This window comes from Dreissena polymorpha, chromosome 15, assembly GCF_020536995.1.
Source record: "Dreissena polymorpha isolate Duluth1 chromosome 15, UMN_Dpol_1.0, whole genome shotgun sequence".
Classification (NCBI taxonomy): domain Eukaryota; kingdom Metazoa; phylum Mollusca; class Bivalvia; order Myida; family Dreissenidae; genus Dreissena; species Dreissena polymorpha.
This window is the reverse complement of record NC_068369.1, coordinates 57850365-57869449: the sequence shown is the minus strand read 5'-3', so window position 1 is coordinate 57869449 and position 19085 is coordinate 57850365. Positions and strand designations below refer to the sequence as shown.

Below are 19085 nucleotides of genomic sequence, written 5' to 3'. Positions count from 1 at the left end.
GAGCCTATTAAATCGATTGGTTGCCTGTTGTTAGTCTTATCAAACACACGGTGGTCAGTCTCTTGGGAAAACGGAATAAATGTATTTGCGTAACGTCTCAGAGCAGCCTGTGCAACCAACCCAATCTAGCTAATCAGAGTTGACACTTTCCGTTTGATGGATTTTTTTTAAGGAAATCTTTACTTAACGAAATCCCAATCAAGGCTGAAAGTGTCGTATCTGATCAGTCTAATGTGTTGATAATTGACGGTAGCCAACGTATACAGACGCAAATCTCTCTGTAGGAGAGGATACTGTATGCTATAGATAGACCCATGGGACGCAGAGTTGTGCATGTGTTTTATGTTGGTCAAAAAAATGTAAACCTCAAAAGCTTTTCTCGCAAAAGACTTGATGAATGTCGTATTGTATGTATTGTGTTGTATTGTTCAGGCATTAACCATCAGTAAATGACTAGCGCAACCGAATTACTGAAGTTTCATTTTTAAAATTTATTGTTTATTATCTGGCCTCCAGGAACGATATCTTGTGCAATCTTTAAAACGGCTATGTATAATAGCAGTAGTCTTTTCATGATTTAAACAAATTTTTTCGTGTGGAAAGTCAAAAGCTGAGACATTTTAAATAACCATTCCATATTCTATTTAAAAAAGTGCTATACATATGCAAAGTAAATATTGCACGCATAAACGGTCTGAAAAGTTGTTTGAGTGCACACAATTATTTACCTCAAACATCTGTATTGTTGGAAAAACATTAGGAAACATTTAAAGAAAGCAATTTGAATCCCGTCCATGTAACGTAAACGCAAGTTTGAAAATCAACACAGTTGAAAATATTCACGGCTTTTTACGAGCTTAGCACGTGACCAAAAGCATGTCTTATCACGCCATTTACCGCGAGGTAATGTCACGCACATAAAGACAAAATCTACCAATCGAACAATTCCATAACAAATGATTGAATGCATGTATAATTAACCAAATATGCGCATGAAATTTATTTTAATCAACATCACACAGAAAAAAACGGCGAACAAAATAGACTTTAGCTGACTTTAGATGAAACCTTGCCAATGCCTTATATAAACTATCTACAAATCAATGTAATAAATCACTTTCACCATCAAGTGCATGAATTGTATTTGTGTTTCGTTGCAAGGTTTTACGTTTTGAAACTGATTTACTTCATTGTTGTTTCCAATCCGTCCCCATACATTAGAATAATAGTGTATTACCGACCAATATACGAAACGGAATTGGATGACACCAGAAAGTGCCATTTTTGCAACATAAACGTGCCTTGGAAATCTACGCCTGAACCAATTCGCTAAAGTTTTTGCGGCGGCGAACACTGGTCAGTGTTGTTCAGTTTAATAAGGCTATTTACAGAGCATGTTTTCTCTGCAAAATTAATATGAACATATTTTTCAAAGACAAGACAACAAGCGAGAAAACATATGTAAACATGTTATTTCGTTGTTTAGGATGAGGGTACATTCTGTTCGAGGAAAAATAATAAATTGCAAATATTCCGACTTTCACAATTATTCGTCATGCTGTCACTCCATTTGAATCGTAAATATGACATGGACAACGTGACAAAACCTTCAGACAAGGAGAACATGTTATAAACTACTTATTTGAATCAATTATATGAAACCTCTTAGCAGTTTCAGTTTCGCTATGTAAATGTTACTCATTTGATGAAATATGACTCCCGTTTGATTTGCAAACTTTTAAACCGATACAGCACTCTTTACACAGTGCTTGCAAATCATTTTCGTTGCTGCATAAACACTTAAGCGGATGTGTAATTTTCTGCGAATGAAATGTTTTGAACTAATCATATAATTCTTTGAAATATGTATGTATACATGGTATTCTATAACTCACTTTCCTTTGCGTGTTCATTAATTATATGCAATCCGATTGTGAAATTAATTTTATGCTTACGATTTTACGAATAAATAAAAGTCGTTATTGTTTTGTTACTAACGACAAACTATCGCGCATCAGTTCATAAAAAATAAATTTTTAACATTTAATACTATTTCGCGATTCGGAACGCTTGTAATTCGATTCATCACGGCCGTTAATCACGGGCGCTAAGTGCCAGATGTTATGAAATGTCACGGATAATTCTATAATGTGAGTTAGTTTTATATGTTTGTTCAAAATATTTCGCATGATTTTTGAAATCGGACAATGCAGTGCGATTAAGTAAAGATTTATTCATCCACACATGTACAGAAACATTTACAAAAAGAATAACAACCCATTTGAAAACGTAATGGCCTTTATAAGTTGTGACATGGTGAATATTTTAACAGAAAATCGATGTACATGTATTTTGCCTGTGTATTGAGCAGATTTCCACCCGACGAAATCGCTTACTTTATCAAACCATTGCTTTGAACATTTGTATGTTGTTCAATGCAGTACACATTGGCTTTTGTCGATCTAATAGATAATTTGGTGTTTCTCCAAAAAGAGATGGAGCCATTGCTTGTGAGGCTGTGCTTATGACAGAAGGTTGCGCCAATGCACGTTTTCAGCTATTTGAAATTTCGGTTATCGACCATACACTTTTTTGTCGTATTCCAGGTTGAGTGTTCTATCTTTAAAAAATATTATCGAAACAGTTAATTGTACATAATTATGATGAAACATGTATTGTACATACAATTTGGAGATATCTGTTTTTGATCAAACTATAAAACTGAAAATAAGATTGATTATTTTAATAAAAAAGTAACGTTGAAACCCAAACTATCATATTTGTTGAAGATATTAGTAGGACCAAACGACATATGTTAGCCTATTTAAGATTCGTTGTCTTTTGCCTTTACGTTTATCAAGCAATTGGAATAGGGGAAAGACCATCGTTTCAAGCAGAAGTAACATTTAAGAATTACTTCGTGAATTTTGTTTTTGTATTAACACATTTGTTGTAGAAAAAATATATTGAGAATATCGAAAATTTAGTTTTTTGATTAATTACATATTTTTGATTTATATCGTACCATATGCTTTGTCAGGTTATTCACTTCTTAATTGAGTTGGATACTTATATATCAACATATTATAACCCTTTTTATAGAATGGTTATACCCGGTATATTCTGTTTAGATTTGGTGTGAAGTATTTACGTTGACACATAAAACGAAATATGAAAAATCAACATTATCTATCAAATGTTTGAAGATTCATAAATCGTGCTTTGGCGCCACCTCATGTCCTAAGGTACACGTCCCTGGCATTGGCTTCATCTCTTTTGAACAAATACAAAAATATATATTAGACCTGCGGGAAGCCAATGTGTCCTTGCATGCAGCAACTAGTATAAGTATGTTGGAAGCAATCGTTTGATGTCGTTCGCGAATAAATCGGGTGGAAATGGGCTCGTCACATAGGCATGATGCCTCAATTTGCTTTCAAAGACTCAAGTTTCCAAATGGATTATGATTGTATGTTTATGTACATGTTGTAAATGAAGCGATTGCTGAATCGCACTACATTGTGCGATTAATTAAATATTTTGAAATATGTTGGAAACACATATACAACCTAGTACTCGTCCTGACGAATAATCCATGCAATTTCAAAACATCCGGCTCCTTAGCGCCAGCTCGGATGTAACAGTGGCTCATTTATTAATGCATCGCAAAAACAGGTGGCGCCCGTGATTAACGACCGTATTCATGTCAATAATGAAAACGGCACGAAATGTGTACATTTGAATCAAACTTTAGTTCGAGCCTCTTCCAAATGTTTCTACAGCATTCCTAATACATGTTTCTGAGTTAAACATGTTATGTTTACTAGTAATTTATATCATCGCATCAGGGCAAAGTGGGTACTTTTGGTAATAACTGTTTTAAATTTGTACATCGGTGTTTATTAATTGTGAAACTCTTAGCCCATGCTCGTAACTATTCACTTATTCCAACTCATACGTTACGCTTTTTATACAATAGCCTGTGCATTTGAAACGAAATCCACCCTTCGCGCAAGCCTACTATAAAAACAACCAATAAGGATGGTTCACACTACAACGAGAGAAAATTCTGAGTCATTTACATTCAATATTTTCCAAATATGTCCATATTCATCTCATCCTCGCCTGTGGTCCCATCTGGGACATAGGCCGCCAATCAGCTTCCTCCAGGCGTCTCGGTTCGTGGCGAGTCTCTCAAGCTGCCCCCATGTTTGGCCCATCTGCTTAGCATATGCACCCAGGTTACGGCGCCAGGTGTTTCTAGGCCGAACTCCATTGGGAGTTCCATGTGAGGGATTGCCTTGTCGTATTGGATGCAGGCTTGCGAAGGGTGTGGCATATCCACCTCAAACGTCTCTGAAGGATGTCTTCTTCAACTGGCTGCTGGTTTGTTCTTCTCCATAATTCTTCGTTGGGGATCTTGTCTGGCCAACGGATCTTGAGGATCTCCCTGAGGCAGGTTTTGATTAAGACCTGTATTTTCGTTATGGTGGTGACAGTGGTTCTCCAGGTCTCTGCTCCATAGAGGAGTAGCGGCTTCGCGATGGTATTGAAGAGCCTAATCTTGGTGGTGATTCCAATTACGCTGGATCCCCAGATGTCCTTCAGCTGATGGAAGGCTGCTCGTGCTTTACCAATGCGGGTTCTGACATCTAATCCGTTCCTCCCTGGTTGTCCAGAATGCTGCCTAGATAGGTGAAGCTGTCCACCTCCTCCAGCGCCTCACCTTGGACTGTGATGGGTGTGTTGTTTGATGCGTTGGTCCTGAACACATTGCTCTTCCCTTTGTTGATGGTGAGGCCCAGGCTAGCTGAGTTGTTCGCTAGCATTTTTGTCTTTTCCTGCATCTGTTGTTGGGTGTGGGAGATAGCCAAATCATCGGCAAAATCGAGGTCTTCCAACTGTTCCCAGAGAGTCCACTGAATTCCAGTCCGCTTCTGCTCCGTTGATGTCTTCATTACCCAGTCTATGGCCAGCAGGAACAGGAAAGGTGAGAGTAAACAGCCTTGCCTCACACCAGTTCTCACTTCAAAGGTATCCGTGAGCTGTCTGCCGTGAACAATTCTGCAGGTCATTCCCTCATAAGACATCCTGATGATGTTGGTGATCTTTTCTGGCACTCCGTAGTGTCTCAGAAGTCTCCAGAGGGACTCCCGGTCAACGCTGTCGAACGCCTTTTCATAGTCAATAAAGTTGACATACAACGGCGAATTCCACTCCAGGGATTGTTCCAGAATGATGCGCAGGGTTGCGATCTGATCCGTGCACGATCTCTCCTTTCGGAAGCCTGCTTGTTGGTCACGGAGATGCGGGTCTACTGCGTCTTTCATTCGGTTCAGTAGGATGCGATTAAACATCTTCCCTGGGATGGACAACAGCGTGATTCCTCGGTAGTTGGAGCAGGAACTGAGGTCGCCTTTTTTGGGAAGCTTGATGAGGTAACCCTCTTTCCACTCTGTTGGGATTTCTTCTTCTTCCCATATCTTGCTGAAGCGCGGGTGTAGTAGGTCCACACTGGTCTCCACGTCAGCCTTAAGCGCTTCTGCCGGAATGTTGTCAGGTCATGCAAATTTGCCGTTCTTCAATTGTTTGATGGCGATGCTGATCTCTTCCATTGTGGGAGTGCAGCATTTGATTGGCAGATCGCTTGTAGCTGGCAAAATCTCCGATGGGTTCACAGGGGCTGGCCTGTTGAGAAGCTCTTTGAAGTGCTCAATCCACCTCTTCTTCTGCCCTTCATCATTTGGTATTACTCCTCCATTTTTGTCCCTTACTGGCCTCTCTGGCGTGGCAAACTTTCCTGCTAATCTCTTGGTGATGGAGTACAGATCTTTCGACCTGTTCTGATAGGCTGCCTCTTCCGCCTCTGTTGCAAGAGTCTCTAGGTAGTTCCTCTTGTCTTCTCTGATACTTCGCTTGACGCTCCTATTTGCTTCGGTGTACTGTTCTTGTGCTTTCACTTTTGCGGCTCGTGTTCTGCTGTTGTTTACACTTGCTTTCTTTTCTCGTTTTTCCTCAACTTTCTGAAGCGTCTCTGCTGACATCCACTCCTTGTGGGTGTAAGACTTGGGGCCCAGTACTTCTTGGCAAGTTGAAGTCACTGCTTTTTTCACGTTCTGCCACTTCTGCTTTATCGTCCCTTCTTCAAGCAGCTCCTCTAGGACCTGGAACTTGTTGGAGAGAGTGACCTTGAACTCTTCTTGCTTCCAGGTGTCTTTCAGAGTGGCAGTGTTGTACCGTTGGCGTTTGTTGGGCCCCCCTGTCCAACTCTTCTTCAGCTTTCAATCGGGCGACAAGGAGATGATGGTCCGAAACCACGTCTGCTCCTCGCTTGACACGTACATCCTGAAGAGAGCGACAAAAACTCCTTGCGATGCACAAGTGGTCAATCTGGTTCTCCGTTGAGAGGTCTGGTGTATTCTTCAGTGGTGGAAAACACTTCCTCCGATGACCAGGTTACTTGTGGCGCACAGGTCGGCGTGTCCATATTAGCATAGTATATATGTGCTAAGTACTTGACTGCCATAGTGTATACGGTTTCACATGTTTCACATTTATATTACACATAATTTATTTTATAAGCATTTCAAACATAGGCCTTTAATCAAATATTCGGTCGCAACTTAATTAACGTAAACATATCACACATATAGTCTTACATTTTTTGTTTGTTTTAGTATCAAGCATCAATCATACAGATTCACGTATTAAATGCGTTATGAAACTATATATTTTTAAAATTAAGCACAACGACTATATGATATGTCCGTGCAAATGCAACCGGAGGGCGAAATTACTTATTCGAGATCACGCAGACACGATGCAACATTACGATTGTATTGAAATTTTTTTGCGTTCTCATCATTGCTATTATTGTTATACAACACAACACGTGGCAGAAAACAAAACACGATACCAAACACGAGATCAAGATGCGCGATTGCGATTTTACTATACAATCTCGCATCAAAGTGCACTTTGTCTTTGTTAAAAAAATCCCCGCAGTATTTTTACATGCTGCACTCTATGTCAATTCTTACGAGTTAAGTGGAGCAAACATGAACATGAATAAGTCGACGCGTGAGCAAAGACATGTTTCTTTTTTGTTTAGTATGGGGCCGAACAACTCTCATATACATAATACATGAAAACAAATCTGGAGCTGCATGTAAACAGTCTTAATTATTGGACTTGATTAAACGACAAATTGACACGACTCTGCAATCCGAGATTTCAAATTTTCATATTTTTAAATGGTTTTATTCGATAAAAACACTATGCATATATGTTATAAATATTATGGGAAAAAGAGTGTCATATGAGTTAACCTATACTTAACTTGAGATTGATCAAGCTTTTCGGTTCAAACCAGCCAGTGTTTTGCGTTGACCGTGTCAAGGTTGAAACTCCGGCTTCTTGTCATTTGATGTCTTATGTCATATGTATTGTCTTGTATTCTGCAGGTAATATGTCACTTTTCTTTAACAAAAATTGAGAGTTTCAATAAAGATTTATCTACAGGCAACTTGTGTGAGGTTTATTATTCGAATATTATATTCAGCATGGCAAGTTTACCAAATCGTCTTCTTTAAACAACACGGCCCACAACTGTGATATGTTATTTGTGACATCAGATACTAGTTCTCTGAACAGATTGTTAATATAATACACAGGGATCAAAAACTGCCATGCTCTAAGATCCCATAATGTTTAAAGACTTATATAGTGAAATAACCTAAAAAAAATTATCAGCTAAAACAACAAGGCCATCCCATGTCATATGTTTTATTCAATATAATACAACTAGGCTTGTTCAAATTATTGCCCTGAGTATCACAAATGGCCCTGACAGACAGGGTTTGTGGACGTCACATGTTGAATATCAAACACAATAACATACCAATTGCCTTGTAAAACAAAGCGCACGGATATTATATTTGATATGTGGCATCAGATTGTGGTTTTCTAAATCGGCATGTATTGGCATGTGCATACCTCCATTTATAACATTCAGGAAAGAATGTGTTCGTTTTAATCCACTTCATTGCATTTTATAATAAACGGCATGTTGCATTCAACAATATTGTGTTTGTTCTTTCCTTCACGATAAACGAGTTCCTCTATAACCGTTTCATGACCGCCTAGAACAACACACAAATAGACTGTACATCTTTGAATTATTTACAGAGGAGCGACATTATCATTGGATACTTGGGTAAACCAACATTAATAGACCAGCGACAGAACACGGACACGATTCCATCAGGCTAAATAAAAAAAATGCAATTTGTAAATAACAGATACTTGTTTTGTTTTGCTATGTTCGTGAATGTTGATTTGAACATACACGTACATAAAACATGTCATAAAACATAGAACATAAAAATCTAATTATAAAGACGTTTTAGATAATAAAACAGGCGATGTGTTAACATTATAATGCTTAAACGATGTTTCTTAAACTCGAACTCTTATCTCCTGCAGTAATAAATGCCTTAAAGAGCGGCAGATTGTTTGAACACAGCTTGTGTTTGTTTATCTGTATCACTAACATTATAAACAGCTACACGTAAACGGAATTTAACGATAATACTTTGGAATGTGTGCAGACTTCATTTTATTAAGATTTATAACGGAAACGATACTTAAATCTAGTCGTAGGTGCGTTTTATTAAGGGTGTGAATATATTGTAAAGTTATGCTGTTCACGTTCAAGTATGCATGCTACACCATATTTTAAAACATGCCATAAAGACAAAACAATGTTTACCTATTTGCTTTGTTCCGTATGAAACAAAATAAAAGAATTGGTACTTTTCACATGCTCGATATAAACTTTTGTAGGAGCCTTCTATCTTGATAGAACTAATCGATAACGGAAAAACGATTTCGATTCATCGATACATTATTGTGTCTTGATCATCGCTAAAATTGGAATGTAGAACTCGTACACTGGTCAATAATTGAGGCATTTGTAAGAGGGATACTGTCAGGTACAAGATTTTAAGCTTTACGGCCATATAAGTATCAAAATGAGCTCACATAATGTTGATGTTCGAAGACCAAATTTACAGAAATACAGTAATACATCCATTGTACTGTAACCTTCCAGAATAGTCATGACATGGTAAATCAATTTCATTAAAACTGTTTACAAATATAATCGATTGTCTATTAAAAATAACTTGATATTTTTATAATCCTACTTCAATAGTTATGTTCTGATTATTGCATTGCATAACTTGTTAACTAAACATGCAACTCCAAATCTTCAAAAATATTACACATATTTTTAAAATATTTAAGATATTAATCCTATTTGGCATCGCTTTTGTTTCATGTTACAAATTTTCTAAAGTGCAATGGTATGTTTTCTTTACATTGAATTTCCTGATATTAATAATCCATAGTGTAAGCTCATTTGATTAACATGTGGTCAAACCAACAGGTCTCGGCTGACAAAATTTAAACCAACTCTTCAATTTTAAACGCTTACTCGTTATAAAAATTGCATATTCATGAACATTAGAATATAACTATAAAAAATAGGAATCATATGAACAAAATAACAGTATTTATCATTCTTCGTACAGATTATCCTTTTAATTGGCTTACTCCAAGTCAAGCGTGTCTTTTTCATAATTGACCAGTAGCTTTTTACATGAGGTCAGTAACGTTAAATGAAGACACGGGCGTAAACAGCAAGGACGACATTAAAACAATACAGCCATTTTCCCCAGTTATTCAGAATCATTATATGGCAGGTAATATACGATTTAACACGTAGTCTTAAACACCTGCATAAACAGAATCCTACTTGAAGTAACAATTTATTTTCAATCACTTTATAATCAATAATGTTTTAAAGTGCCACTGCATTAAGATGAAAACTGTTATAATAACAAGTTCAGCAAATAGTAGCAACCATGACATTCATCGTTGCATTAAGGAATCATCTTTTCTTTATCATGACTTGTTTTTTTATAATCCAACGTCAATATGCATGTCCTTATAATTGCATAGAATGGCCATTCAACTTAACATAAAATGACTACTTTACAGCCTATGCTGACATATATTCAGAATATTTTGAGAATGGTTGTGATATTCATCACTTTTGTTTCATTAAACAAAGGTTCGGAAGTTCGATGGTATTATTTCATTTATATATTATAATAAGTTCAGCAAAACAGTAGCAACCATTACGTGCATTATTGCATTAAAAGATTACATGTTAAACGTCACGAAGTAAACATACATGCATAGCAAAATACACATAGCCTTAACAAGTGCAATGCTTAAAGAAACTGCATCTTTAGGTACAATAATCATCTGCATGGTTTATTAGAAGTATCTTAAGCCATTTTGGAATTCAATATATATTCATTTTGATCATACGTGTGTTTTAGTATCAATATTATGTTCGTTAAAAAGAACACACACACCCACGAGCGCTTATCAAAAATAAATTTTATTCTGTTAGACAATATAATACCGTATTAGCAATTTCAATTGAAGTTCTTGATTAAAACATAATGAAAGAATACACGTTTATCAAAAATAAAATCGTAAACATTGTACATTAAATAGTATTTGAACGCAGGTTCGATGTTACGTTGTTCTGTTCAAAAACATAATAAGGACACACAGTCCAGCGACTGCCCACCCTATAAGCCATGCGATGATACACAGAGCAAACGCTGCGCCATAACTTCCTGAGGAATGATCGGCAAATACGGAGAAAGCAATCATCATGAAGAATCCTGAAAGAACATTGAGAAAAACCTAGGATCAATATGAGGACAATAATGTCTTTTAAAAAGCCTACGGTTTCGAAATTAAGTTAATTAAGTTATCATTTCTTTCCACCTATAAAAATACAGAAGAAGATGATGACTAAGGAGACTTCTAGGAATTCATATTTTCATGACTGCAATCCAATACCTCAAAACGAAGTGGAGACAAAACTTATCATTTTTATCGTTTGTATTATATATAAACGGTGTTTGACAGATAAATATACCAAGTACGCACTTGTTGTTGCAACAATACAACCCGTTGTAAAAAAAAGTCCGCATACACTTATTTAGCAAACTAACACAGTCCTATTTACGCTGATCTTTTTCGCTGCATAAATAATCTCAAGAAATCAAGGCAACAGCTACAGTTTTGTAAGTGTGTTGAAAGTATTGGATTTAATACAATACTATCAAATTCGTCGGACTTTAGCAATTACAATTTGTTACATGCTATTACGACGTGCTCGATTTATTTATTTCAAAGACTAATCAATTATATAGCTTAAAGTGTAAATTGCGATTTATTTACTTCCGAAATTTTGTAATGCACATGTCTTTAAAACGGATCAACAAACTTCATACACAATGAAATTAAGTATTTTGACATAAGCTAATGTAAAACGAACGTATACACTCAAAGATTGCTGGAATAGTGGGCTTACTAGCTGTAATGGTGAGAAACTTACAATTTGGTTATCGTTGTCCACCTCGTTTCTTCAATTCTTTTTGTAAAGAAGACATGAGGTATTTTCAGATAACCATAAATTAATTTATATTAGCAATAGACAAGTGAGTCTCTGTTGATACGAATGTCTGTTTTGCATAGTTTGTGGATCGATCGATCTGCTTACACCTTACGTTAAACATGGACTTACCAGCGCCTGCTGCCAGGCCAAGGGTCAGGTACAGGAGTATATTGTTGCCCTTGATAATGAACTCGTAAAGCACTGCTGTGACTGTGGCACCGACCATCGCAAACAGACCAAGAAATGCAAAGGCTCGTACCGCATCCATCCATCCTGCAAGAAGCATGCACATTATATTTATATTAAATGTGAACCTCAAATATGGATGGATTAACCTGTTATGAAGCGATAAATACTTTACAAGAACATTGCTTTTTTAATGTGAGCGGGCTCTAGAATGAACTTTATTTTCTATAATAGAATTAATACGTCCTTGTGGGCGAGATCTTGCACGTTAATGCTTATTCACATAATTTATGTTGTTCATACCTTGGTCTATTTGACAAAACATCGTGACATTTAATATTTAATGAAATATAAAATTAATTTCAGTTTTTTTTCCACTATTTAATTCATGTAAATCCAAAGTAAAACAAAGAACAAAATGTTTCGGAATCTCTTACTTTAAAGGTCAAGCAACTAAAATAAAATAAATACCTGCAACAATATCCCAAGAAACACAAGCGTTGCCGGTACATACTTCCCAGAGACCAAAACTTGAGTGACCGTTGTCAAGCCAGGAATTCAGGGCCAGAGCCAAGATGCAGAATAGCACGTTGAGTCCGGACAGTCCGATCGCTACGTAACTTACAATTTGCTTTTTATCGGGCATTGTGTATTGTTATCATTAAATCTTGATATTATTCTTTCTAGAAATTGAGTTGTTATGAATCCTCCGTAAAATAGTAAAACAAACTTCACAGATGTGCATGCGTATAATCCAGAGTATGATTGTTTAAACAAGAACACGACAAAACAATAAATTGTCCGTACAAAAATTGCAACCCTGATATACAGATAAAATTATACAAATGGAAGTAGATATTCACATACACAGGGACTTTATCATAATAACCGAGTTTGGTCAGTTAATAGATGGTCTATAAATTCGTAAGCGAGCAAGCATTTGTTGCGATTATGGATAGCTCCCACGAATATTAGGCCCAAACGTATGGAAGACCAGACTTCTCATCTTGTACATCTTAGGATCAAATCTCGACCCCACTGTCTCCTCCACGCAATGTCAATTTGTATTTTTTCCCTACTTTATGTTCGATTATTTGCCTTAGATTATGAATTTGAATCTAACGGAATGTGTTACTATTTTATATTACGAAACGCTGTTAAATATATTGTATCGATTTTAAAGCGAAGCTATACGATTTAGTCAAATATTTATGAATTTTTATAAAATGTGTAATCAACTTGTTATACATATATTTCAATATAAATTAAAATAAAAGTTACGAAGAACATGTGTCAAAAATGCGAAAAAAAGCCAGATATTTAATTCTGAACTCGAAAATGTCTGTACAGTTAAATTCGCCAGAATGTATATCATGCGTGAAAGATGTGAATCTAAATTTAGTTTTATGGATCATTTTAATTTCCTGCAACGATATCTATTCATACGACACACGAACTCTTACCCCGATCCTAATAAAAAGACGAATGCTTCGGTTATATCTTCGTCACAATCGGCTCGGGGCGCTAACGTGTCTTTGCTGCATTTTATGAATGTATAATTTTTCTTGCCTATTTTGTGTTATTGTAACATATTTTTTATCAATATATTACGATTCAACACATATACAAATCGTATAGTCTCGCCTTAAGTTGCAATTTTCCATGAATTTATATTGTCGTGATACTGATAGATTAATGCAAAGTGTAAATTAAATTGATAACTAGTTTATATTGATTAAATGAATTCGACTTGATTATTGTTTTTTACTGGGCTCGTTTATTTATAAATTTGTTACATTTGTTGAAATAATTCTAACTAGAATGATTTTACCGAATGATAACGTATTGTTATATACTATAAAGTTATTAAAAAATAGATATTAAAATAAAATAACATTTAGATTCATTTTAGAGCGCAAGCGAAAAACATGCGCATTTTAACACCGTGTTTGTATGCAATTAATTTTATCGTACGCCGTTATTTAGGAGAAAAAATGATTGGACGGATACATTATTCATGCAACAACGTACGTAACGCATTAATATTTATCGTATTTCACATTATAAATATTAACTAAACATACACTATTATTCAGTTCTTAATAAGAGACATTACCTCTCCGGCCCACCGTGTTTGTATGGTACGCATACCTGCGTAGAAAAGGAAAAGTTGTAGGTCAAGCCCTGACGTGTGCTCATCAATAAAGTCTCTTATCTAATGCCTTCAGACGGGGTGTGCAAACATCTTGACCGTGAAATCCGATATCTTATATCGATTGATGTGGTATCTTTAGTTTTATTGATGTGGTATCTTTAGTTTTATTGATCGTAACTCATGTGTTAAATATAACGAGGCCAATAATTATTCCAAACATAAACCCACTGATTGGCATGATTGCCTTATTCAAATCGAGCACTAAGTATTTGCCTTCTAACGTATTGTTCCATGCTCAGTATTAAGTTAATGATAAAGCGTGAGTTGCTCTGCATTGTGCATTAATCAATGTGAAGGAAGAATTTTTCCTCATCGAGTGTTAATTTTTTTAATTCAGTTGTTATTCTCATGTTTGTGACTAGCCTAACGGTAATGAATATTATAAAATGTATGCTGAATAATATTAATTAATTATGATATTGATAATACTTTTGATATTGATAGTATAAATTAGAAGAGGATGAAGAAGCAGACGATGATGAGAATGGCTGCATTGACCTCATTTTCTCATCATTATTTCGTTAAATCTACGTGTTATCGGCACTGAAAGAGTCGTGTCATGATTTTTCCATATACGACCGGTGTAACTCTGGACTGGACAACAACGTCTTGCGTGGCTTCATAGCAAACATGGTAACTCCTGGCCATACTGTGCGAATCCACAGGCGGTCTGGGACTTCGCTGACCGCGCATTGCATTACACCCATTTTCGCATGACGCGGCTAAAATAGTTTAAACGCAATTTAGGATGCATCTTACCCGGTCTATAAACATCGGCTGTAAAACCAATGTAATGCTCTTGGAGTAATATCGATATTGCAACTATAAATAACCGGTATCTTTACAACTGATAAATGAGTCTATATAATACGGTGTAATCTAAACCGTAGTTTTATTCTCCTATTGCTCGATCGTCTTTGAAATATTTTAGCGTAAGGTGTAACGGTCCTGTGTACCATATATTGTCAGAGTAACAGCTTGAACAGTAAACATTCATCGGTATGATCGAAATAATACAATGCTTCACAGCACACTTAAACAGTTTATCCAATATTTCAAACATGCGCCCAGTAAATAAAAGAAACAACGATGCAAGTTTACTATAATCATGTTTCTTGTTGCAAAACACAACATTCAATGCAAGTTTGTATGTTGCTTCCATGTGACATAGTAAACTTGGACACAATTGTGTAACAAATACACACAGTCAATACATTGTCTATACATTATGGTTTATAATGTTATCATAAGATAATACTGTAGCTTCAGTTTAACAGATGCCAATAAAACGAAAAAAGTATTATTAATGGTTGTTGCGATTACAAATGAATCTTATAATGTTTATTTAAATTTAGTGTAAGTACTGCATATGTTTTAACAGCTCGAGTACATTAAGCAAACTTACAATTATTTTGTATCTGACACATATGACTTAATAAGGCACAGCCACATTGTCTTTTTTACGCAGTTGACCGCACATTTAGAACATGCAATTTACTGGGTATTATATTTTGTAATCAGTAATTCTTTCGTAGCCCTCTAAAGGTGTCTTCATGCACGTTTAGCTTGTGGTCCGGTTCAGAATCAGGAGAACGCCGCCCGGACCCGCCACTGCCCAGGCGAGCAGCCATGCAAGGATGCAAAGAGCCAACCCAGCACCGTACTCATGTTGCGTGTCGTCTGCGTACACACCAAACGCAATCATCATACACAGACCTAGAATGGTGAGAAAAACATGAATCCTCCATGTGCGAATGCTTTCGTTGATATAAGAGTAACGAAAATCTAGAATCATTATCAGGAGATAAAGTGCTACCAGTCTGTATTATACTTTAAAGGCTAGAGCAATACATGCAACAGAGGTCCAACAATCACGATAAGACCTTCGATTGCAAATATCAATACAGAATCCCTATCAGCTCAGGTGTGCATGTATCGAGCGCTTGGGATGCACATTTTGCAGAGCATTAATACATTTCGATAAGTTTTTTTAAGCATTTTTTCTACTTAAACAAGCACGTTTTGTGAGTGCACAATTTAAATATACACATGTATATCAAAGAATGTAAACAAGCACAGTGTTGTGAAACATTTCCCAGCTGAGAAAGCATACGTTTATAGATATTTGTAAGTTAAACTCATCCAGGTTGAATTTTCATAACTGTATGCACGAACATGGTTTTTCCGTAAATTACACAAATCGATGAGTACAATTATGTTATATGTGTCGATATATAAGCAACTAAAGACATATATTTATAGTAGATAAATAACGATTTGTAAAAAAAGTTATTTGATGAAGTGTTTAAGAATGTGAAATAAACAAAATATTCCTACCGGACAAAGAAGACAACCCAAAAGTCATGTAGAGAATTATAATCTTGAGAACAGTTGCGACCGTTGTAATAATCATCCAAAAGAGACCTAGGAAAGCGAAGGCTCGCACTGCGTTCAGCCACCCTAAGTTTGCTAAAAGTAGATTGAACAAGAAAACAAGTTAATATCCTACAAAGATTTTACACCAAGCTGAACACATTCAGTATACGAGCAATAGATGTTGTACTTTTGCAGATTAATTATGACCACGACACACAAAACCAATCATCGCACACATTATGTGCGCACTGTTGTTCTAATCCGAACACAGCTTTTATACCTGCGACATAGATAGTTCACATGGACTAATTCATTATGAGTGCGATATACAAAGTACACTCGAACAGATTAATTATGACCGCGGCACAGATTGTTCACTCCCCAACAACAATCAAATTATAAAAACGTCGTTCACATGTAGGGATTTCTTACGAAAGCGACAAAGATCATACACCCGAACTAATTTCATTTGAAAGTCAATCATTATTATGACAGCGACATAATTTAATGCACTTGTTTGTAACTATTAGAGCAAAATGCATGGAACACACGTACACATTTATTATGAAGCGATACATAGTGTACACACGTACACATTCATTATGAGGCGATACATATTGTACACACTTACACATTCATTATGAAGCGATACATATTGTACACACTTACACATTCATTTTGAAGCGATACATATTGTACATACTTACACATTCATTATGAAGCGATACATATTGTACACACGTACACATTCATTATGAAGCGATACATATTGTACATACTAACACATTCATTTTGAAGCGATACATATTGTACATACTTACACATTCATTATGAAGCGATACATATTGTACACACGTACACATTCAGTATGAGGCGATACATTGTGTACACAAACTGAACATCTATTCAGCATTAAAATGGGCGAGACTTTGTTTCAAAATCGCGTACCGCGGCTAAAAATATTTTTTTTTTTATTTTAACATGCGCAGCACACTTTAAAACTAATGTGTCTGAGTTTATTGCGTTTATTTATTTGGAAAAACACACAATGAAAACAGTAAGAGAAAACAATCACTTTTGTTGAATATAATCCATGTTCATGCAATGTCAACATGATGAATTATGAGAGCAAAACATATTATAAAGTGATTTTTTACCTGCGACTATGACAGCATCGAAATCTTCACATTGTCCCAGAATGCATACTTTCCATAGACTAGAAGAAAAAGCACCATAGTCCAGCCAAGTGTTGAGGACCAATGCTAGGACGCAGAATAGCATGCCTGTGGCTGCCAGCACAATCATAAGAAAACTTATTATATGCTTCGTATCAGGCATCCTTGTTGTTTATTCCGTTTACAATATGCGAGGATCAAGTGGGCTTTTGTTGTATTAATTAGTGTACAAACGTTTGGTCCTTTTGTTCACAAAAGTCTTAACGTGCGTGTTTCATTTGCAAGATTAGATAACAGGTTGAAAGACCGTTGCACAACAGATTCATCATTACCACGACTGATACTAATGAAGTGCCTACACATTTTCAGAAAACGCTAACATTTTTAAACAGGCAAAATCTTTTTTTAAGAGAATTTGAATAACTTGACAAATAATGCGACATTTTCAGAAAACGCTAACATTTTGAGCAGGCCGAATCCATTTTGAGAGAATTTAAATAACGTGACAAAAATGGTACATGTATAATAGAAGTGAGCGATAACACTTTTCAATTAAACTGTGCGGTGTGCTGAAACAATGTGCTTGATTACACTAGCATCGCCTGAAATAGGGAATTTACAATGAACGTTCTATGAAATTTGGGTTATATCCAACGTATACAAAGAATTTCAAAGACAGAAATCGTCCACATCTATATGAACCATTCTTTCTTTAAATGGAATTGCTAATTAAAGGGCCTTTTCACAGATTTTGACATTTTTTGAAGTTTGTCATTAAATGCTTTATATTGATTGTGTTGATCTTAAGTTTTAGATATTGCGGTTTATCATAATGATAAAATAATGTTTTCAGCAGACATAACACACAAAGATTTGATAAAGAGAATACATAATCTATAAAGATGAGTTTTTAAGCATAATAAATCACTATGCTTGGCGTTCGCTTGCGGTGAAATACACAACAAAACCAGTGACCTGAAAATCAATAGGGGTCATCTGCCAGTCATGATCAATGTACCTATGAAGTTTCATGATCCTAGGCCTAATTATTCTTGAGCTCTCATCAGGAAACCATTTTACTGTATCGAGTCACTGTGATCTTGACCTTTGGCCTAGTGACCCGAAAATTAATAGGTGTCATCTGCCAGTCATGATCAATGTACCTATGAAGTTTCATGATCCTATGCGTAAGCGTTCTTTAGTTATCATCCGGAAACCATTTTACTATTTCGAGTCACTGTGACCTTGACCTTTGACCTAGTGAACTGAAAATCAATATGGGTCATCTGCCAGTCATTATCAATGTACCTTTGAAGTGTCATGATCCTATGCGTAAGCATTCTTGAGTAATCATCCTGAAACAATTTTACTGCTTCGAGTCACTGTGACCTTGACCTTTGACCTAGTGACCTGAAAATCAATAGGGGTTATTTGCCTGTCATGACCAATGTACCTATGAATCTAGGCATAAACATTCTTGAATTATCATCCGGAAACCATTTTACTGTTTCGAGTCACTGTGACCTTGACATTTGACCTAATGGCCTGAAAATGAATAGGAGTCATCAGCCAGTCATGATCAATGTAT

The 19085-nt window shown here is 35.9% G+C and overlaps 2 protein-coding genes across 2 annotated transcripts; both read right to left on the bottom strand.

The window, feature by feature from the left end:
• Positions 1-7771: 7771 nt before the first annotated feature.
• Positions 7772-12680, bottom strand: LOC127860321 (uncharacterized). Its single transcript, XM_052398328.1, has 3 exons — positions 12203-12680; positions 11675-11818; positions 7772-10763 (listed from the first exon to the last, which is right to left on the bottom strand). Exons 1-3 carry the CDS (start codon positions 12375-12377, stop codon positions 10612-10614), a joined length of 471 nt encoding a protein of 156 aa, XP_052254288.1. The 5' UTR covers positions 12378-12680; the 3' UTR covers positions 7772-10611.
• Positions 12681-15039: 2359 nt separating this feature from the next.
• LOC127860596 (uncharacterized) lies at positions 15040-17908 on the bottom strand. The gene is made up of 3 exons (XM_052398737.1): positions 17480-17908; positions 16284-16415; positions 15040-15662 (listed from the first exon to the last, which is right to left on the bottom strand). The coding sequence occupies exons 1-3, from the start codon at positions 17658-17660 to the stop codon at positions 15508-15510; spliced, it is 468 nt and encodes a 155-aa protein (XP_052254697.1). The 5' UTR covers positions 17661-17908; the 3' UTR covers positions 15040-15507.
• Positions 17909-19085: the final 1177 nt, after the last annotated feature.

Bases quoted from the DNA above. Each gene is read 5' to 3' on its own strand.
- LOC127860321 (XM_052398328.1), bottom strand. From the start codon at position 12,377: ATGCCCGATAAAAAGCAAATTGTAAGTTACGTAGCGATCGGACTGTCC. The intron at 11,819-12,202 runs GTATTTATTTTA...TGCTTCTTGCAG, and splicing joins TTCTTGGGATATTGTTGCAG to GATGGATGGATGCGGTACGA. The intron at 10,764-11,674 runs GTAAGTCCATGT...ATGTTCTTTCAG, and splicing joins TGGCCTGGCAGCAGGCGCTG to GATTCTTCATGATGATTGCT.
- LOC127860596 (XM_052398737.1), bottom strand. From the start codon at position 17,660: ATGCCTGATACGAAGCATATAATAAGTTTTCTTATGATTGTGCTGGCA. The intron at 16,416-17,479 runs GTAAAAAATCAC...ATCTACTTTTAG, and splicing joins CGATGCTGTCATAGTCGCAG to CAAACTTAGGGTGGCTGAAC. The intron at 15,663-16,283 runs GTAGGAATATTT...TCACCATTCTAG, and splicing joins TGGGTTGTCTTCTTTGTCCG to GTCTGTGTATGATGATTGCG.